At 43.2% G+C, this 22,853-nt stretch overlaps 1 protein-coding gene across 3 annotated transcripts in view; it reads right to left on the reverse strand.

The window, feature by feature from the left end:
• The window catches only part of SLC37A3 (solute carrier family 37 member 3), a 42,138-nt gene that overhangs the window by 11,138 nt on the left and 8,147 nt on the right, over positions 1-22,853 (reverse strand). For all 3 annotated transcript variants that reach the window (XM_042851722.2, XM_005296393.4, XM_065581972.1), the window contains 8 exons: positions 20,937-21,110; positions 19,652-19,766; positions 14,707-14,799; positions 13,251-13,334; positions 10,527-10,672; positions 9,427-9,523; positions 4,193-4,277; positions 2,889-3,070 (listed from right to left, as the gene is read on the reverse strand). In XM_042851722.2, the coding sequence (XP_042707656.1) occupies positions 2,889-3,070; positions 4,193-4,277; positions 9,427-9,523; positions 10,527-10,672; positions 13,251-13,334; positions 14,707-14,799; positions 19,652-19,766; positions 20,937-21,037 (903 nt within the window). In that variant the 5' untranslated portion in view covers positions 21,038-21,110. The remainder of the gene's footprint in view (positions 1-2,888; positions 3,071-4,192; positions 4,278-9,426; positions 9,524-10,526; positions 10,673-13,250; positions 13,335-14,706; positions 14,800-19,651; positions 19,767-20,936; positions 21,111-22,853) is intronic.

Raw genomic sequence — 22,853 nt, forward strand, 5'->3', positions numbered from 1 at the left:
TCTGAGAACAAGGTTCTTTTGCCCATTGACACGGGGCAGGGTTCCTTCACCCTAGATTCCTGTCTGCAAACAGTCCTCACACACAGCTAGTGACAAGTCCAACTAAAAGGCTAGTCACACTGTAAATAAACCAGAACAAGTTCCCCACATCTGAGGGTTCATACATTCTCCCTAGGCACAGGGTGAGAGGGAAGAGATCTTGGGCTTCTCTGGCCCTTCCAGCTTATCCCTCCCCTCTTCCTGTCTGGCTTTTAGCTGTCCTCAGCCGGTGTGCTGAGCCACCTGGTTAATTGATTAATCATTCAGTCCTTAACCAATTACACCTCTATCCCGATATAACGCTGTCCTCAGGAGCCAAAAAAATCTTACTGCGTTATATCAAACTTGCTTTGATCCGCCGGAGTGCGCAGTCCCCCCCGGATCACTGCTTTACCGCGTTATATCCAATTTCATGTTATATCGGGGTAGAGGTGTATCTCCCTAATTTGTCCCATGTGGGGATGTTTACCAAGTGCCCAGAGTGGTGAGTCAGCTTAAGGCTACTCTCACACTGTCTTTCCCACGTTAAAAACATTTCTGACTATTTCTTTGAAAAGTTCTAGTGCCCCACACTTGGAACAGGAAGTTGATGCTTCACAGAGGGGGGCATTTGTGTCAGGATCAGGGATGGCCCTTTTGCTATTCCTGTGAATATCTGCCATGTTACAAGCCTGGGGTGTGTGTGTGTGTGTGTGTGTGTGTGTGTGTGTGTGTGTTGTATTTGCAGAAGTGAAGAGCACACTCAGCTGCAACTGAAGTCTGTGCTTTGGACATATACTGCTAAGTATTCTGAAATAAAAAATATCAGACCCTAGGCATCTCAAATTGGGTACCCAAAATTAGTGGGCACTTTGATCTCAATCTCTCTATGCCTCAGTTCCCCATCTGTAAAATGAGGATAATACCACCCCTCACCTCATATGGTTGTTATGAATATAAATTACTATTTGTTAAGCATTCAGATACTGTAGTGATGAGCACCATCGGAAAGCCCAGGAGGGAATTAAAAATTCTGTATTCTGAGCAGGGTTTGAATAGTGTGTAGCAAATAAGACTGGGGGCCATACATTGAACAAGGATAAAACAAAATATTGAACAGCTAGCTGCTCATTAATTGAGCGCTATCCGTCCTGTGCACTGAATGACACAGGTGTCCTGTGGGGAAAAAGTGCAATCACGTAATTAAAGATTACCATAATGCATACACACAAGGGCAATATTGCCAACCCCAAAAGTTTGACATGTATGACTCAGAGCCCTCAAAATCATGACTTGACAACAAACAACAACAACAAAAATTGTGTGTGGCTTTTGCTCTGTCTTGATTTTTGTACTCCCCTTGCCTGCCGCATGCGTGTTTGTTTCCCCAAAGTTATAGGGAAAGGTAATTTCGGCCCTCACTGAAGGACCTCTCGCTGGTTGCCTAATGGTGTGGAGTTCCCAGCTTCTCCCCAAGCCTCAACATTCTAATTAATTTTGTGTCCCCCTCACTTCCATATCTGCCCATCCGCCTGGGCAGCAGTCAATTCTGGTTGCTAAAATAACCTTAATCCTGGCATTTCCTAACTTTTGAGTGCTTGATTTTGCAATCTTAACAATGTTCTTTTAAGACAGTTTGTGTGTGTTCAGTGATGTGTTCTATGTAGATGTCCCTCGACCACGTGATGGCATCTGACACCACGAGCTGCCGCATCAGCCGAGCATAGCGTTGACCGATTCCATGTTCTCTCAGCACTCGCTCGTTACGTCCCATGCGCCCAAGGCTCCAACAATCAGTGTATGCGTCTGAACCTGGTAACCCTTAGCTCTCAAGGTTTCGGCCAGAGGGCCGTATTTCTCTACCTTTCGAGCTTGGGCATCATGGAAGGCCGGGGTCCTGTTCTCGAAGGGCACTGTGACATCTACCATGATTATATTCTTCCGGTCCTCGTTGTTGATGACGATGTCCGGTCACCATTGGCTGTTGGTTCCGGGGATGGCAGAGCTCATGGCAACCTTCCTCACGGGTGCTGGGATGGCTCTGGTGTTGTCTCACAGCTGCCAAGCTCTCGAATGGGGCTTGCAGCTACACAAGACATGGGGTAGCGTCTCATTGGCGTAGCTACACTTCCTGCATCGCTTGTCCTGATTCCCATGGCGGAGGGCTCCATTGACCAGGACATAGTTGAGCCAGGCATGGTGGATGAACCGCCAGTGGGCGAAACGAGTGAAGCTGCCCCCGGCGAGGAAGTGGTTGCTGGCATCCCACTTGCACATCACCTCGAATGCCTTGCCCTGGTCTGGCTTCTGTTTCAGGTTTTCCATGTATTGGCAGCGGATGGTATCCTTCAGAGTCCTCTCCAGCATGGTTCTAGCTCTCGGAGTGATGATTGTGTGATCTGTATTCTTCACTGGACATCAGCAATACTAGGAGGAATGAGCTGGACTGACGATGAGAAGTGCAGTCAGGAAAGTAAAATACTTTCCTCGTGGATTGTATTTTCTAAATGGACAACCAACCTAATTTTCAATTACTGAGGGACAATCACCACTCACTGATATATTTTGTTTTCCACAACCAAATCTCTTTACCACTTTTTATGAGTAACGTACCCGAGTATTCGGATTCTAATATCTAAACTGTACTGTTAAATCTATTCACCTAAATTTGGACTATTGCTGATTATGCACTCTATGCATCTTATGACTTTGAAAAACTAACTTTATATTTGTGGATAATCTAAGCACTACACCCAGATGTACAGACACTCTTTTCCTAACCTGTGTATGATGTATATATTTTTTAACATTAGCTTTAATAAAAATTTTAAAACTGTAAATCATCACAAACAACAATGCTGAGTCCTTACCAGTAGAACACCTGGTAGACGACAAGCTTGGAAAAAGCCAATGGCCTTGGGCTGGTTGCTAGTATCAGGTGCTTGAATAGAGTAATTTTGATCATCCTCATCCTCCTCATTATTGCTGATTAAGGGTTTGTTTGCATCTTCTTCAGCACTACCCTCCTGTTCTTCTCCAAGCTCAGGGAGGCCTAGAACACATGAGAATGTACACGAGTAACAAAGGACAACACCATTCTTTCCCCACACAAAACCCATGCTCACTCCTTTTAAGCATTTCTCCCTTCTGACACCCCACTTGCTCTCCCATACCTCCATCCTCCTTTGGCTTAGAAACTCTTCTAGATGGTGTTCTGCAGAGTCGCCAGTAGAAACTACCCCTTGTCTTCTAGCGCTCTTGAAAGTATTCTGTCTGATCCTGGCGTCGGCTTTGTCTGTTCTGAGTGTCTGGCCATTAGTTGGAAGACACAACAAATTAGTGCATTTCCCCCTATTTAGTGGCTAGACTCCCTGTGCGTGGGTCCTGCACACATCACCTCAGGCAGTATTTGAACATGGATGCTCACAGTGTACCAGCAGCAGTTCTGACAGAAGAACTAACAGGAAGACTCTGTATGGTGGATTTGCTAGAAGCGCTCCTACGCTGTCTGACCTGGAGGACATCCTTACGTACATTCCAACACTTCAACAGTTACCTCCTCTACAACCTCCCCAAAAACTTAGGAGACTCCACCATGTCCCTGACAATGCCCTGAAGATCTCTTTTCTACTCACACTGGAGACTCTGCCTTGCCAACCATCTTCTCAGATAAGGCCTATGCCCCCTTCAGAGCCCATATGCCAAGCCTTAATCAGCAGGCAGAGTTTTGCAAACCCAAAGCATTCTTTCCCCTCATGGGATGGAGAGGATTCTAAAACTACTGCTCAACACAATTTACTCCCATGGAAGTCACTTGCATGTTCCTCCATTAACTCTTAGAAAAACACCTAGTTCCATAGGAAGGACACTTGGGAACTGGGTGCATTCTAAGGAATATGCTTTGCACACTAGTCGGACCCCTCTTTGACCCTCTGTCCACATGAATAACGTTGTCTGCACCTAGCGTGTTGCAGGCCAGGAAAACGTTCACTCAGGTAGCCACTACCGGGCTTCCAAGCAAGTTTAGAACTGTGTCGGTGACGAACTTTTGGCAGCAGGAGTTGGGCTTTTGAAGTGACGTGACAATGTTAACCACATTTTTAATGCCACATGAGGGAGCTGCAAACCTGCTTGCCGACTAGGGTTTAAGATGACATAGACCTCTTTTACTTACCCACTTCTTTCGGGGAAATCAAAAGTCCAAAGAAGACAATGATTCCTCCAGCAAACTGCACCGATGCTGTCACCAGGAAGGCATACTGGAGAGAAGAGAGAATAAAAGAACTACCTTTCACATTGCTCTTTGGCATCTCATTCTAAATTAAACATTCATTTCTATTTTTCCAACCACTTTCAATCACACAGGGTCTCCATGCAATGAGACATGCAATTTCTCTGTACCCTATCTCTGTGTGAGAGTAAGCCATACCAACATAGACTATCTCCATAAAACCTAGAAACACAGTCACCCCTCCCTCCAGAGTAGACTCTATGCTGTTTATCACGCTGGAGGGGGAGCACTGAAATGGAACACATGATGGCGGGGAAGGAGCTTAGATACCGAACACCAGATATTATTCACTTTCCCTTTAATGCAGGCAGATAATGAACATTTCGTCTTACAGTAATGGCCACAGCTAGCACCTCACTGCCCTTTGTGGTTACAAAGCAGAGTACGTACAGGCATCTACCATTCAAAAGGGTGAACCCTAACAAATGTTCCTGGAGCTTAGCTTCCTGTTGGCAGAGGGGAATAAATTAAAATAATAAGCTATTGTATTTCTATAATATTTTTCAAGTTTGTGCAATAAGGATCTTCAGGCTCCTGAGCAGAGCGCATGAACATTTCTCCCGTTACACTCTGCTGCATTTAAGATTTCCATGAGAGTGACTATTGGAGATGTGTATATTTAGTCCATAAATACTGCCTTGTTCTCAGGTCACTAGCTATATAATATTGCTTTACAAGGGGCAGGGGTGGGCAGACAAGGAGAGAACGTCCTAAAATCAGGTTGTATTGTCCAAAAGGTGAAGACCGGATTTGCAGTCAGTGGACATGCTCGAGCTGGAGCCCCCTCGGTATTAGAGAGAAAAGGCTGCCAACAGGGGGTTCTCTGTGAAGGGTCCTTGACTTTGGAACTCTTCCCCAACTTGGTCCAAAACAGCTCACGTCTGGCCTTTAAGCCACAATGCAAACCCTTTCATTTTCTCCCTGGCTTTTGGTGATAAGGTGGGTTTAACATCTTTTTGTTGCTTGGCCATTGTGGGGTGGAGAAGTGCTGGAGATCAAGTTGTAACTTTGTCAAGAACACCTAGAGCACGGGAGAGCAGCTCTTTTATCCTATAGAACTCAAAATCAATAAATAGGTCTTCCTGAAGGAACTATTTTTACTCAAGTGATGACTGGCAGTTGGGGGAGGAGTTTTGTTTTTAAGTACAATACTATTGTTCTCAAGCACCAGATTGCACCTGCTCAAGCCAGGCAGGTACAGGGATGTCAGAACAAAGGCCCAGCTTTCTTAGACTCTGCTAAAAATCTTACAAGATGCTCACTGAGCAGAGTCAGATTGACCTTAGCACTGATTATTTTTATATCCCGTCCCCAAAAGAGAAGGAAAGCACGAACTCCACAGTGAGAACTACATTTCAAATTTCAGCCTAATCTCTTTAAAAGTATATATAAAAATATGTAGTAAGAAGGGAAATTTTTACTGGTCCGTAACACAAGAACAGCTGAAGGTATTTTACTCAAACTTTCAAAAAGTGTTTACCTCCAGGAGGAAGTCAAGAATAGACAATTCTAGCCCAAAAGGTGGATGTTTTGGGAAGCTGAGAGTGGCTGAAAACAGGTGGTTATAATGAAAGCTGTTTTTCTACCTTAACTATATCATAATTTGGGTCTATTTCTATAAGAAACCATATTAATTGCTAATCCTTGTTAAATGCTCCCTGAAGCAGCGGCATGCCCATCCCCACACCCTGATGGATGTCCGTGCCCAGGGCCGGATTAAGGTTATGAGGGCTAAGGCTAAAGGGAGGGAAGGGTCTAAGTATGAATTACATATTGCAAAAAAATTATGAAGTCATCAAACATTTATCTACATATGTATCTACATATTATTTATTTATGTAAAATTAACAAGTTTATTCTACTCTCACTACACTCAATTCTTCAAACAAAATTTCCCCCCCCCCCAGCTTTAGCAGTAGCAAAGTCATGAACGATGTCATCAAAATTCAAAGACCTGACGATTTCGTTCTCAATTCTCAAAAGGGACAAAGGACTGAGATGCTCTTGAGTCATGGTGGATAGGACGACATTTTTGACCCTGGTTAGAAGAGAGAAGGAACATTCTCCACTACAGCTAGTGATCATTAGTGACAAATACAGGCATAATGAAATTTCAACATTTGGGAAACATTCTATCACATTGGATTCAGTGATAACTCAGTATGTACAAATACGATTTGCTTTTGTCACCTTTTCTCTCTATATCTGAGAGTGATGCGAATTAAACAAATTGAAGAAATTATTTAGTAAAATCTATTGGGAGATTGTCTGTGTCAGAAGTACCCAGACATTTGATACCTTCACTGACTTCAGAACTTGAAATGAAAAACTTCGTGAAGTGAAAAATTTGTCAGTACACTAAAGGTTTTGTCAATATTTTCGTAAGCCTTGATCCGATGTTCTGATGAACTCTTCAGTTTGTCAATGATTGTGATGAAGGTATTAGCTCTGAAGGCCTCCTTGTCACTGACTGAGTGGGCAGTAGCATGGTTGCATGTCTTCTGTCTTTTGCAGCATTTGGCTGACTTATACTCATGGTTAGCAATCCTTGCAGCTCCCTGAATTTCATACTCATCAAAACTATCCTGCATTTGTTGAAGAACAGTTCCAAGACTCCTCATTAGGTTACAGGAGTGGAAAGGTCAATTTGAGCACTTTGCAAGCTTAGACTGCACCTGCTGAATGGCTGAAGTATATCATTCCAGACCACAAAATACCAGTTTCCAAAGTGCACATTGCATCACTCAGGATCTTCGCATCTTTTCTTGCTGCTGATTTTTTAGATTCATTATCCTTGATGCTCTCTAGCTCTTCAAGGATGTTAGGGTTTCCCAGAACAACTGCATTCACAGCTTCAGCATTGGCACTCCACCGTGTCCCTGAAAGTGATCTGGATACTGAGTATCCCTTTGGTAGTGAATCTCTAAGAATCATCCAACGACTGGTTGATGCAGAGAAAAAAAAAAATTGTACAATTCTTGGACAAAACCAAACAAAGAAACAGCTTCAACACAACAATCCATGGCAGACTGGCCAATAAGGTTGAGTGAGTGAGCAGCACATGGTATGTAATCAACGAAAGCATTGCGTTGTTTTATCTTTGCCTGCATCCCTGAATATTTGCCACTCATATTACTTGCATTATCATAGCTTTGGCCACGACAAAGGCGGATGTCAATCCCATTTTGGGTGAGGAAATCAAGTAGGTACAAGGCACGTTTCTCCTGTGTGGTTGGTGATGTTTATGAAAGTCATGAAATGCTCAAATGGTCCGCTGGGTAGCACATAATGCAAGATGACAGTCAGCTAATCTACATGTGATACATCCGGTGTTGAGTCAACAGACACTGAAAAATATCCCACATCTTCAATCTCATCTACAATGGCTGATAGTATCTTCTTTGCCAGCAGTGCAATGAATTCATCACAAATAGTCTTTGATAGATATGATGCATGGCCTTTTCCATAATTTGCGTGTTCATTGATGTGCTGAGTTAAGAAAGGGTCAAACTTAGCGATTAGCTCTAGAACGCCAAGGTAACTGCCATTGTGTTTCGATCCAACACTCTCACCTGAGCCACGGAATGGCAGACCACACTCAGCAAGAAAAACTATGGTTTCAACTATGCATCTGGGAACGTTCTTCCAATAAGCACAACCTTCCAAAAACTGGTTTTCCATTTGGGTATCAATTCTGCCACTAACTTTCTATTGGGCATGGTAGCTGCTAACTGACACTGTATGCTTCTCATTCATTGTATGATTGGTAATGTATGCAGTATTCGTCCAACCACTGAAGCCTTTGCAGAACATTCCCCACTTCAGAAAACAGGCGACAATAAAAACAGTACACTTTCTTCTTAAAAGGCGAATAGATGAGCCATTCTCGCTTGCCAGTCTGTTTGTTAGGCTTCGCATATTCAAACATTGGTTTGGCCAGATAAGGATTCTGATTGGTGTACTCTCGCTTTGTCAATCACAAGTCAGCATCTAGATTCTGGCATTTCTGTGAGCCCTTCTCAGTCCAATATGCAATGAGATCTTGAGAAGTCACGTCCCACGCGCCTGGATGGCTGGAGAAGGATTTTTTTGTATTACTATCACTGGGAAAGTCTTGAGAGGGGTGGGGTGAGACTGCAGCTAGAGAGGTCACAGGAGGCTGCTCCTTTTCATCAAGCGCAGGAACAGCAGGTTCACTTGGGCTGGTATTCGCCTGGACTTCCTCACCATCAGACTTAGTAGGAGGAAAAAACGTTAGGAGAGAAGGAATACCTTTCAGTACTACATCCTGTCTTTGCCGTCTTTCTTTGGCCTCCTTCAATTTCTGCCATCCTCCTTTCTTCGACATGATTTCTATTGTCCAGTGTAGGCCTACTGAGTACAAAGTTCTATATTGCTTGGGCCCACAAACACTTACTTAGCCCACAAAGACAAAATCACAACCACCATAAATAGAAGTCACAATCTTGATGGATTTAATCTGTACAAAGCAATATCTAATGAGATGAAAAAATTTCCCGATGGACCCCGCTACCGCCGCTCAGCTGTTACTTCAATATGGAATGGAGGGCCTACAGTAGGGTCTAAAAATTAGGGCCTAAAGTAAGGCCTAAAAATAGGAGGGCCTAAGGCTATAGCCTTCTTAGCCTATAGGTTAATCCGGCCCTGTCCATGCCTCACCACTGCTTAACAGCAGTGTCTGTCAGCCAGCTGACGTGCAGCATTAGATTTGGCTCCAAACAGCACTTTGTCCTCTCCAAGTCAGGAAGATGGTAGGTGACCATGACATAGGGGGTCAGCAGAAATGGGTAAGTTTTAAAGGGACCAAGTGTGTCCCCCCCACAGATGGGTAAGTTTTAAAGGGACAGAGCCCCTCCAAATCTCATGCAATATTCTGTACTCTCTCGAGTTGAGAAGGAAAGGAGAGGATTACTATGCTCTGTCTATCACCTGTCGCCACAAAGATATAGGGAACACAGTTCCCCCATAGACATGCGAAAGAAGAAAAACACGTCATTTATCTGCTCACCTGGTCTCAGTGGGCCAGAGACAGGGAAAGACTCCCTGGGATAAGACAGCCCCTACGCATAACTCCAAGTCAGACAGCAACTACTCACCTCATAGCCATACTGCAGAACACAGGAGGCGAGGAATGCTCCCAGAATGTTCCCCACTGATGCACAGGCACTCCAGAGTCCAAAAACAAAACCCCTCCTGAGAAAGCACAGCAAAATGGAGGGGGAGGGGGGGAAGGAGGGGAGAGAGAGACAGAGAAGATAGAGAGTTAGAACTGGCTTTAACTGACATGTAATAGTATTAAATTCTCCACATAGAAGCAGCTTCATTTAAAATAAAATATACTGTAAAATAATCAGCTCATAATAGACAAGTTTGTCTATCATGTCCCATTCTGTTTCACTTGAGTCAAACTAAGGTCGAGGTCAGTGGTGTCAAGACATCAGACCAGATCCAGCCCACATGAGACATGATACATTTATCCACGTAAATCTGACAAATTCTGATTCTACAACAGGTCAAAGTTTCTATCTAGCCCTTATGAATGTCACCTGCTGTTGCCCTACCTTAGGTGTTCTGAAACAGCCTTCAGAGATGTTTGAAACCTTAAATTTAATGATAACACTTTATGGGCCAGATTTTCCAATAATTCAGCTGTGCAGTTGTGCACTTTGTGTGTGCTCACAGTCACTGCAATTGTGTGTTCAAACTGAGTTTTATATATGCCAATGGCCAAATGAACAAAGAGCAGAAAACGTATAATAATGATACCCAGCTCTTATAGAACATTTTTGATCCCTTGATCTCAAAGCACTTTACAAAGGGAGGTCAATATCATTATCCCCATTTTACAAGGGGGGAAAAGTACAAAAAGTAATGCAAGTTTCGGCACAATACAACAGCCTTAATCTGACCCAAAATGAAAACTGTTTTGTCAGAGTTAAAGCTGTTACGTAGTGAAGAAATATGCATTACTGTATTTTATATCTGATAAGAGTAGTTTGTTTATTGTTTATTTGGGACGGGTAAGATTTCTGTCATTCACTATTCATTTACTGCTTGTCAATGCTCAGGTTACAATAGGTAAGTACGTTATCGTTTAGCAGGATTTGCCAGAGAATTGGTTTGGTTTGGGAATTCAGTCAAGACTGCTGTTCTGCATCACAGATAAGCTACTAAACGAAGGAGAAATACCAAGTACCCAGCTTTTCCAAACCAGTTGCCCATGATGGCAACAACACAGGGCCAGCCAGTGGACTGCAGCAAGCCATTCACAACCCAGAGGCAGCAGTAGAACCATTTGTTGTAGAAATGCAGCCATTCTGTGAGAGTGCCGAATACAAACTCCTGTGGGGAAAGAGAGGAAAACTGTGATCCTGCTACAAATCTTCCAGACTGACCAGAAGTGTCAATGCAAAATTGAAAGGAAAAAAAAAAAAGAACGAGAGGAAGAGGTTCAAGGCCTATGTTTTACATTTCATTCAAGTGACAGCATCTCTAAAAGCTCAGGTGTTCCTAATACCATGCTCAGCCAATGTTCAGTGATGACTCAGAAGTAACAGCACCACCTGCTGAGTCACCAACAGCATGTCCTACAGCATCTAAACGTGCCTTCCTCCCAGCTGGTACCCAGCTTAGTTACAGCCCACCCTAGAAGTAGTGGTTGCCATTAATTTACAAAAATAAAACTTGAATCAAAGATTGATGGACAAAACATCTGTCAAATTAAATATGCAACAATATTGAAATACAGGAAAGTCTCACTAATTCCCACTTTACTGATGCATAAACCCCTGCAAAAAAAACCTACAGTGGTTTCACGGTCTTTATCAGCAAACACTTAATAGCAAAGAATGCTATAGTCAGGTCTCGAATTACAAAATTTTCACCAATATAACAGATGATGACTGTACTTTTACTAGAACACTAGGGAGCATAAGCATAGAATCTCAGCAGTGTACAGTTGAAAGGAACCGCCATCCTCCCACACTGTGGCAGGATTAAGGTGTTTGGTTCACCTGTTCTCAAAAGCCTCCCCAGGTAACCTATTCCAGATCTTAACTATTCTTTTAGTTAGAAAGTTTTTCCTAATATCTACCCTAAATCCCCCTTGCTGTAAAGTAAACTGATTACTTCTTGTCCTGCCCTCAATGAACATGAAGAACAAAAATTGATCGCTGTCCTCTTTATAACTACTTTTACATATTTGAAGATTTAGGGTAGGTCTATACTTACCTCTGGGTCCGGCGGTAAGCAATCGATCTTCTGGGATCGATTTATCGCGTCTTGTCTAGACGCGATAAATCGATCCCGGAAGTGCTCGCCGTCGACACCGGTACTCCTGCTCGGCGACAGGAGTACGCGGCATCGACGGGGGAGCCTGCCTGCTGCATCTGGACCCGTGGTAAGTTCGAACTAAGGTACTTCGACTTCAGCTACGTTATTCACGTAGCTGAAGTTGCGTATCTTAGTTCGAAGTGGGGGGGTTAGTGTGGACTAGGCCTAACAGTCCCTCTCAGACCCCCAGTCTTCTCTAGATTAAGGTCTGGTCTGTACCTAAATCTTAGGTCGATTTAGCTACGCGGATCATGGATGTGAAAAATTCAGACCCCTGAGACACACAGTTAAGATGACCCTAGACCCAGTACTGGTATCACTGGGTCAATGGAAGAATTCTTCTGTCGACCTCTTGAGGGAGTGGATTAACTGCAGCAATGGAAAAACCCCTTCCATCGCTGTAGCAAGTATCTACACCACAACAGCGTAGCTGCTGCTGTAGCACTTGTAGTGTAGACATGCCCTAAACATGCCAAGTTCTTTCAACCTTTCCTCATAGGCCATGTTTTCTACACCTCTTTTGTTGCTCCCTCTGGACAGGGAACCAGTTTGACAGTGAACCACTGATAACTATTCTCTGAATATGATTTTTCAACCAGTTGTGCACCCATCTTACAATAATTTAATCAAAACCGTATTTCCCTAGTTTGCTTATAAGAATATCATGTGGGACTGACAGAAACGTTAGCCCTAACCTACACTATCCAGGATAAACAAAGCATGCTTTGTGATGCAATATACTTGATTTATGCAGGTGTTTTTATCCATATTCGCGAAATGTAATAATCCACCAATAGGTCTCCCAGTCATTGTGATGAATTAAGGTATGGGCATGGCCATGTAATGTTAATGATTAAAAACCCAATAAGATAAAATACATTCAGTGTTTATCCATGGAAGCTTGAAACTGAAGAAATCTTTCCTTACAGATATTCCCTTCTGATTTATTTCGCCCACCACCAGCTGCAAAATCATGTAAGTTAATACTAGTTTATTGTTAGTGTTTTCTTGTAAGAGAAATGAAAGGAAGGATTTGGAAGGAAAGACATTTTTAAAAAACAGTCCTGATACACACAGAAAACAGACTGAAGAAGAGAATGTGTAGGCCCAGATTTGGGCTCCTCCTACTCAAGTAACTCTTGTTCATATTTTAGTAGGTCACAACATCTATGTTTGAAGAAACGTCTCCACTATCCTTATACAAATGAATACTGCCACAGAGGCTTTAGGGGGGTTGGAAGTGCTCTTCTGTAGGCCTCAGAATCTGGTCATGATACAAAACAGTAAGTCTGGCCCAACGCCAAACTCCATGAACAAACTATTTTTGCCACAAAGTTCAAAAAATAAAATAAAAATGAGGCATTCTGAACAGCTTAGCATGGCACTCCCCTAATAACACTACTTAGGAAGCACTGGGGTGTAGAGCAAGTATTATTATTATGCCAACCCCTGCACCCACAGGCTAGGGTCAGATAAATTCTGCCATTCTACTCTAAACAAAAACAAGAACCAAGTGTTTTAGAGGGAAGGAGAGTTTCTAAATCACAGTAATCACGCTTCACCAAAACAGAGACATTTTTCAACTTACCACTAAAGCAGAGGAGCACATGCCGAAAGACAAGACCCATCGTAAATTCAGGCGATCCCCAACTATGCCACTGACAAAGAGACCCTAAGAACACAGATAAGTATGTTAAGCAAAGCCACATAGTTTACATTTGTTTTCAACATGATCTGTAAGAAGAGTTGAAGGAATGCTGGGTTTAAGAGAAATCCATCTACTTCAGAATTACATGCTGACCCCAAGTGCAGGTGTGTAGAAGTCTGGTGGCGGTGTTTGTTTTTACAAGATCTAATACAAACAGAAGTGTTTCCATTAACTTATGCTCCTGAAATTTCAATCACAATGACTTTGTTTCGACAGAGGCTCTCCTGCTACATTTGCAATGCAAACATGGCAACATTGTGCTAGTGTACTAGATTGAGAAAGTGACACTGGACTATGAACAGAAGCGAAAATTACAAGTCTGTTTTTGGTGTTCAACTGTAGATAATAAACACAAAGCAAACAGAATAGCGAAAGCTTAGATTTCTAAAAATTCAGCTTTAATAATCTAAGGTGTTACTAATAACACAGGCAAAGAAATTTGCCTAATTTTAGAAATATGACTTAAAAGGTTAAGAAAGTGCCATCCACTTTAGAGTGATCTAATAAGTGTCCCAAACAGCAAGGGTAAATGTACCAGCAAATATTCTACTTTAAATATAGGCTCCCTATCTTCCACAGTCCTTTCAAGCCTCCTGAAGTGCAAATTGCCATGCACCTGTGAGACATTCCAGCAGGGGAATTTGAGCAGGGGGTTGGACTAGATGACCTCTCTGAGGTCCCTTCCAACCCTGATATTCTATGATGTACCCACATGCAGATGATGTCATATCATTACTACAGCAGACTTCAGTAAGGAGCCAGAGTATTAGGGGAAGTGCCCAATAAGTGTCTTTTGCAGAGTGTTTGTTACCCTGCATGATACAAAACCATTTGAAAAAGCCTCCCTAAATCTGTGCAACATACCAGTGCAAAAGGCATTTATTTGATCCTACAACCCTCCTCCACAAACTCCTCTATTGTCTGGCTCCTTGTTATGTCAGACTTTGTGGTGGATGTGACATGCCGCTAACGTATGGTGTTGGAGACTAATGGATTCTAGGAGACCTGAAAGAGGTTGTGAGGACAGAGAGGGTAAATTAAAAGCAGATTATATGCTGACAGCCTTTCACCACTGCTATTTGGAGCATTCAGCATGTAATTCTGAAGTAGATGGATTTCTCTTAAACCTATTTGCAGACCCCTTAAAAGATGTAACATATCCAGTATGGTATGAGGGCAAAAATAATGTAGCCAAAGGGAATCTGTTCACTTCCCAAACCCTTAGTGTTAGCCAGGAGCAGAGAGCAGATCCCGTCCCTCCACCCTCAAACATGATGGGTTATCCTCACCATCCTTCCCACCCAAACTTTGGCAGCTGTGATTAAGTTTTACTCACCACGGCATAGGAAAAGAGAAAGATAGTGTCCAACATCCCCAGGAAAAGAGTGGCTTCTTCTGCATTGGGAAATAAATGGCTACTGTTCCAGAGCTACAAAGAGAAGCAATTGCATCATGAGTCTTCCAAAGAGACAGATCTCATCTACAATACTCAAGAAATACCTGGCTCCAGTAACATCCCATCCCTGACATGCGTTAGCTAATTGATTGAGTCAGGATCAACTTTGACTTCAAATTCTATGAAAAGCACTTTTTTCCTGCTAGAGACCTCAACTAACTTCTAGCACACCAGGAGTGAGAAACACTGCAATTAATATTTATGGTAACAATGTTGCTGATCTACATGCTGCTTTATATATAATGCCGGTGCTCTCAGGATCTTGCAATCTACATAAAATGGATAACATAACAGGAAATGACCAGGAGAAGGGAGAGAACAGAGGAATCAGGGGGAAAAGATACACTGTTCTTGGGAGTGATATTTACAGAGAATTCAGATCACTTATTTTGTTCCAATTTTATGTTTAAACTGGAGTTCAATTTTATTTTCAGTCATCTGACACAGGGAGAGAATCAGTAGTCCCAGAGATGAGATTAGTGACAGAACACGAGCTGAAAGTAGCAAGCTTTGAGGATGGATTTGAAGGAAGGGTAGAAGGAATAAATAAAGGGGGGGGGGGGGAAGAAATCAACCTTAAAGGTGACATTTCCTATGCTCAACTTTCATCAACTCCATTTTAGTTTTTGCCATAGATCAAGTTCTTCAAGGTAGGGACCACCTTTTAATTATGCATTTGCAAAATGGTGCTCTGATTTATGATTGGGGCCCTTAAGCACTATTGTAATAGTAAATGATAGCTGTGCTTCCACACATCTCACTGCCTACAGTCAGGACAGGCCTGGCTGTATTTGGAGTGCCTTGTACCCAAGTACTCGTCACAGCTAGCCTTATTCAACTGACCAGGCAGCAGCTGACAGATGTGGCTTCTATTTAGTTATGTTTTCCAAAAAATGCAGTGTGTAAAAAAGAGATGCAATAATAAAGGTAAAGCCACTGAAGAAAATTATTGCTGCCACTAGAGGTCAGTAGTATCCATCTGTCAGTCTATTAATAAACTATATTGCTAGCTCAGAATGCTGAGCATATTGGGAATGAGTGGTTAAATACCAATTAATAGGTAGAATATACATCCACAATACTTCATTTTACATCACCCACAGGTGTGCTAGACCCTTTACTATAACATAATAAAAACCTAAGGTCCCGATCCAGGCAGATTACACTCCAAAATTTTATGCTTTACATTTTACACTTATTACACAAAGGTATCCAAGCTGGAGGGGTTGCAAGTGCTTTGGAGGACAAGATTAGAATTCAAAATGATCTTAAACTGGAGAAATGGTCTGAAATAAACAGGATGAAATTCAATAAGGACAAATGTAAAATACTACACCTAGGAAGGAACAATCAATCGCATAAATACAAAATGGGAAATGATTGCCTAGGAAGGAGTATTGCAGAAAAGGATCTGAGGGTTATAGGAGATCACAAACTAAATATGAGTCAAAATTATAATACTGTTGCAAAAACACCGGAACATCAGTCTGAGATGATGTGACTGAATGAACCCCTATATTCACACCACTGTAATAATCTTTGTATACAATATTCCTCATGAGATGATATTTGAAAAGTAGTAACTCATGGGTCAATAGTATCATGGTGAAATGTATATCTATAAAATGTGTATATTAAGAGTTATGGACATAAACTGAAATTATGACTGAAATCCATTTACCAGACAAGTCTGGGAAAATCCTGTTTCTCAATGACAAGCTGACAGCTCTAACCGGGTGTCATCAAAGCTGATTGGCAATCACTGGTCAAGTGGCCATTCTTTGGCAACGAAGGGGGGCAGGAAAAGATTGATCTGCATTTTAACAAACAACATGGAACCTTTTTCACCACAAGACTCCACGTCTCGGTCTTCACAGGGGGAAGGAACTTTATCTAGGGTAACTCTCATGAAAATGCATTTCAAAGGGTGACTGGGCTACAAAAGTGAGGGACAAAAACACCCCAGGGATTCTATCTTTCTTTCTCTCTCGCACTCTTTCACCTAAGATGACAAAGGAGCCAGCCCTTTGGAGTGTGGGAGCAAACCCTGCCTTGAGAATTTGGTCAGTTTATGTTGCTTGGAACACGTGGTAAAGATTTTACCTGGAGCCAAGTCTAGTTTGTTAAGTCTTAGCTACTAGGAAGAGTTTTATCTTTATTTTTTTTTGTAACCATTTCTGACTTTAATACCCTATATCTGTACTCACTTAAAATCTCTCTCTTTGTAGTTAAACAAACGTGTTTTATTTTTTTAAATCAAAACTAATCCAGTGCTGTGTGTAAACTGAACTGTTTCAGGAACTCCAGTTAAAGTAGCAAACTGTTGTATAATGACCCCTTACAGGTGCAACAAACCTCTAATTTCTAAACTGAACTGTTTCAGGAACTCCAGTTAAAGTAGCAAACTGTTGTATAATGACCCCTTACTGGTGCAACAAACCAGGAGAGGGCTGGACAGTGCAGAACACAAGTTTTTGGGAAAATTCAGGACTGGGAAGGTGTTGGGGTCACCCTGCACATGTAAACCAAGGCTCGTAGAAGCCTGAGTGTGGCTGGTGTGTTGCTGACAGGCTACTGGGGTCAGAGTTGCTGGACGAGGGCTGTAGCTATACACACACTCAGGGTGTGACCTGAATGCTGTTTAGCTGTTTGAGAGTGGCCCCGGTTGGAAGCCACAACAGCAAAGCATTGTGAGGCACCCAAGATTGCAAGGCAGGAGGTGATAACCCCTCAGTGGTCTGGATTGCACCTGGAATTGTTGTAAGCAAGACACGAGAAGGAATTCTTCCACTCAACTCAGCACTGATAAGGCCTCAGCTGGAATACTGTGTCCAGTTCTGAGCACCACACTTTGGGAAAGATGTAGACAAATTGGAAAAAGTGTAGAGGAGAGCAACAAAAATCATTAAAGGTCTAGAAAACATGATCTACTAGGAAAGATTGAAAAAACTGGGTTTGTTAAGTCTGGAGAAGAGAAGACTAAGGGGGGGACATAATATATATACATATTTAAGTATATAAAAGGTTGTTATAAAGAGGAGGGTGATACATTGTTTTCCTTAATTTCTGAGGACAGGACAAGTAGTAATGAAATTAAATTGCAGCAAGGCAGATTTAGGTTAGACATTGGGAAAAACTTCTTGTCAGGGTAGTTAATCACTGGAACAAAGTACCTAAGATGGTTGTGGAATCTCCATTATTGCAGGTTTTTAAGTACACGTTAGACAATCATCTGTCAGGGATGGTCTAGATCAGTGGTTTTCAACCTGTGGTCCGCAGAGCCCCGAGGGTCTGCAGATTATGTCTAAGATTTCCAAAGGGGCTGCACCTCCATTTGAAATTTTTTAGGAGTCCGCAAATGAAATAAGGTTGAAAACCACAGGTCTAGATAATACTTAGTCCAGCCTCAGTGCAGCGGACTGGACTAGATACCTATTGATGTCCCTTCCAGTCCTATATTTCTATGATTTTTATGATTTATCCGTTAGCCAAGAATTCAACAAAGGAACAGACATTCCTATGGATAACATGAACATTCAGAGTTACAGTAGCAAGGATTTAAAGAAACACCACCACCCAAGAGGTTTGGAAGGGTAATATCCAAACTCTAACTCATGGGGCTAAGAAGAAGTTTTCCTTTTGTGCAGGTTATATACAAGGCTTCTTGCACCTTCCTCTAAAGTATCTGGTGCTGGACATTGTTGGAGACAGGATACTGGACCAGATGGACCACGGGTCCAATCCAATAGGGCAGTTCTTGCGTTCCCAATACAAGTAGATATATCCCACTTGTGTTGCACTTTAATGGGAATTACTTGTTAGTAAGGAAGGGAAAACAAGTATTTTTTTTCCAATGTGTGATTCTCAAAATAGGAGCCTAGGAAATGTGCAATCTGAGGAAGAAGAGAGTCGAAATTCCTCTCTCTGCTGGCCTAGCCAGCCAGCTGCTCTAAAAACCCCACACCTATCATAGTAAATATTTAGCTGGCTCAGGGCCACCTCCTCACACTCAGGTAGGCCTTGTAGAAGATAATAGGCCATGTTCTGTGCTCATTTACCCCTCGTGGAAATCCAGTACAACTGTATGTAAGCAAGTACAATACATTGACTTCCATAAGGCCAAATCCTGGTCCTACTGACCACAAGGCTACACTCTCATTCACGACAAAGGAACTGGGATTTTAAAGGCAGTGGGAGCTGCTGATAGTTCTGCATTTCTGAAAATCCAGTCACTTACTCAAGTGTTTAAATGTGGACATATCAGCCTAGTGTTAGGAATATCTTGGCCGCTACACATAATGAGCTTGGATTGTAGCAGTTTTCTTCCCTCCCACGTCAGCCGTCCTTTCCAGAAGGAGATAAAAGCACTACCATTGACAAAACCATATCCATGATGTTACTAACACCTCTGCTTCTGAGATGCAATTCCCTCCATTGCTCATTACTCATTTCACACACAGGCACCTGAAGCTACAGTCAGTGGTTTTTCCATCTTTTGCATTCTGCTGATTACCATACACAGATGTTTCTGTGGACCCAGTTCCCATCCCAACACCATGACTCCCCAGCTTCTCAGAAAGTTTCACTCTGTGGCTGACTACGAAAGGCTCTGCTGACCACTGGTGGTCCAGAGACTATAGTGTGGGATCTACTGTTTTAAGTCACCTGAGACTCCCACCTATCCAAGTACTTAAGTAGCAAGGGGTATCTCTGGCAAAAAATAATCTCTCTCACACCAGTGTCTGAGTTGGGCCATTCATGAACTAGCATTCGTGTGTCTGTATTAAAACTTGCCAGCTAGGTTGATAGTCCTGACTGTTCTCACCTCATATGGCTGGAGCTCCAGGGCCGTGGTATTTATGTCGGAAGGAGTCCATTGGCTGGAAATGCTGACCTTGACATTGCTGAATGTCTTTCTGGAAGCATGGAGCAGGGAGTAACTGCAAGACAGAGAGTGAACACACATAGGTTTGACAGATCTTCACTGGAGCAGAAAGCGAAAGGGACCCAAAATTCCATACACAGTTTGCCTCAGGGCCAAGCCAAGAACCTATTCTTTATTTTTTGGTGGGAGTGGAAGCACCCTAATTTGCAGTTACATACTCTGATTGTTGTTAGTGTGGGGAGGAATGCCAGGCCTAGGAGTGTGATTGACATCTCAATTTGGAGGGAGATGAAATGTCCACCAATGGTTATACACTTAACACACACACACACACAAAAACACTTGCCCAGCTAATCACCACCATAGGTTCTCATCTAAAGACACATCAGATATCCTCTCTCCTCCAGAACTCTGCATGAGTTCCCATGCGGGCAGGGGACTGGACTCGATGACCTCTCGAGGTCCCTTCCAGTCCTAGAATCTATGAATCTATGAATCACTGTGTGTAGAATGCAGAGTGGCGAAAGAAGCTACCAACAGCACGCTGTGCTCATTGTTGGGATTGTTTATTTTCCTCTGGTTTTGGAAGGCTCCACTTGCTTCCACTCTTCCGTAGTGTAACTCTGCATGCGGGCAGATGGACAGGTCAATGAAGTCCTTCATCACGAGTACTATTTATGTCAGTGGTTTTCAACTTTTTTTCCATTTGCGGAACCCTAATAAATTGAATGGAGCTGCAGTCCCCTTTGAAAATCCTAGACACAAGTCTGCAGACCCCCAGGGTCCACAGACCACAGCCGCATTCCTCTCCACACTAACAACCAGAGTATCTAACTGCACATTAAGGTACTTCAACTTCCACCTACTTCAAATTCCACCAAAAGATAGGGTCTTAGCTGGCCCTGAAGACCACTACTCTATGGTAACAACAACCTTTTGTGGATCCCTTAGACATAGCCTGCAGTCCTTCCAGGGTCCATGGACCATAGGCTGAAAACCACTGATTTATGTCAGTATTCACACAGGGAATATGCATTTCGTTATTTGAATGCACAGGAAACCCGGGCACAACATTACTGACACTGTGCCTCCTCCCTCCACACATCACTATTACTACTTGGCCTTTTATAAAACCAATGGTCAGATCTTCTCATTTCCCTCCACCCGTCCACCCCCCAAATTCAACTGGATGAATGTCATGCAGATCCAGGAGCGGCCAACCTACCTGAAGAAGGTAAGCAGGAACACAGCAATGTGGTGATGAGTGCAATGGGACACAAGGGACCCATCCGCAGGCTGCCTTCGCAAATTCCTAGGCACAGCCATACTTCTGGCCTCGCCCTCCTTCCGGCCCTTGGCCTCAAAGGCTGGAAGTTAGTTTAGGTCATATTTCTTCTCACTTAAAAGGAAAAAAGGGGGGGAAATTTTGAAGAAAAGCTCACTTATAAAACAATGTTCAGCAAGTAGCTGGAACACAGCAAGGGGTACAATGCTATTCCACTTGTTCCCATTGAAGTTCAAGTCTCTAACCTCACCTTCAATGTTCTGCACATCTTTGTGCCCATCTCATCAGCTTCTCCTTTCCTGGCACCAGTAATGCCTGGAACAGTCTCTCTCATGCACCAAGCACCTTCATAGTCCCACTTCTCTCACATGCCCTTCCTATGTCGTCTGTCTGTCTAGGTTCTTAAAGGGTGCCCATCAGCGGACAAACTCCCCAGGGGGTCTCTCCCCACTCCCTGAATTGTCATCCATTCCCTATTCATATTTGTCCAACTTAGATTGCAAAATGCTCAGTGAATGAACACTCTTTGCACCATACAGACTGATCATAAGAGTCTTACTTGCTACTGTTATATGGCTGACACACACCGGTGATCTTAAAGCAATAGTTCACATTCACATATCTGATTCTTGCCAGCATCTGCTGGAGTCAAGTGTGAGATTTTGAATTTAAACGTCTCTTCCTTTGCCAATAAGATGTTAACAAGAGATCATATACAAAAGAGAGTGGACACAGTTGGAAAAGGGGGGGGGGGGAGAGAACAGCTGGAAAAGGGGAAGCTTAGCTTAGAAATTATGGGGTGATGAGATCCAGTAGATGGGCTTCCTGCCTACTAGTCCTGTGCCCTATATTCTAGTCCCATCTTGGCCCCTGTCATGATGTATGACATGGAGCAAGCCACTTAACTTCTTTGCACCTCACCATTCCCATCTGTAGACGGATGTTCATACCTGCCCAACCTTCTACCAATCTAAGGTATTGTTAGTGAAAGGATTCTGACACTAAGGTCAAGTCAAAAACTGTAATATTTTATTTAGAGACTTACAGCTAGATCAGCAAAACCACAGCAAGGAAGGAGTATGCAGTGTTTGCTAAAAACCAGGGGAATGGACTAGACCAATGTTTTTCAAACCGTGGGTCGTGACCCAGTACTGGGTCGCCTTGCTCTAGTCAGCACCGCTGACCGGGATGTTAAAAGTCCCGTCAGCAGTGCTACCCAGCTAAGGCAGGCTAGTGCCTACCTTTTCCAACACTGCCAAGGGAGAGACTGGGGAACCTGGTATGGAGGCAGGGCATATGGGGTGAGGGAAAAGACGGTTCACATAGAGCCCTTACCTTGGGGGAGAATAAGGGACCCTATTATGCAGAGAGGAGGAATGGGGGACACAGAACACATGCCATGAGAAGAATGGGGGACTCTAGAATAGGGGCTACACAGAGGCCCTGGCATGGGGAAGAAAGTGGGAATGGAGGGGGAATGGGGCACAGAGCACCCTTGGCAAGGAGAGAGATTAGGTGACCTTGGAATGGGAGAAAAGAAAGGGACACAGGGCACACACAGAGCCCCTGCCCTGGACCTGTGTGAAGTGGGATCTGAACCCTTAAGGATAGTAGAGCCTAAGGGTCATCCCACCCATCCTGTAATGTGTCCCTTTAAGGTTTAGAACAGAAGGGTCTAGGAAAATGACAAAGGCAGGTGTTGGGAAGGGGGCAGTGGTCCTGGGGGAACAGTTTGTGTTTGGGGGAAATCTGTACTGTTATTCCTTTAAGGGGGCAAGACAGCTCCCCTTTCTCCCAAGCAACCAAGGGCCAGCTCTGGGAAAGAGGGCTGTATGTATACATCCTGACTCAGCTCAG

This window comes from Chrysemys picta, chromosome 1 (genome assembly GCF_011386835.1).
Source record: "Chrysemys picta bellii isolate R12L10 chromosome 1, ASM1138683v2, whole genome shotgun sequence".
NCBI classification, from domain to species: domain Eukaryota; kingdom Metazoa; phylum Chordata; order Testudines; family Emydidae; genus Chrysemys; species Chrysemys picta.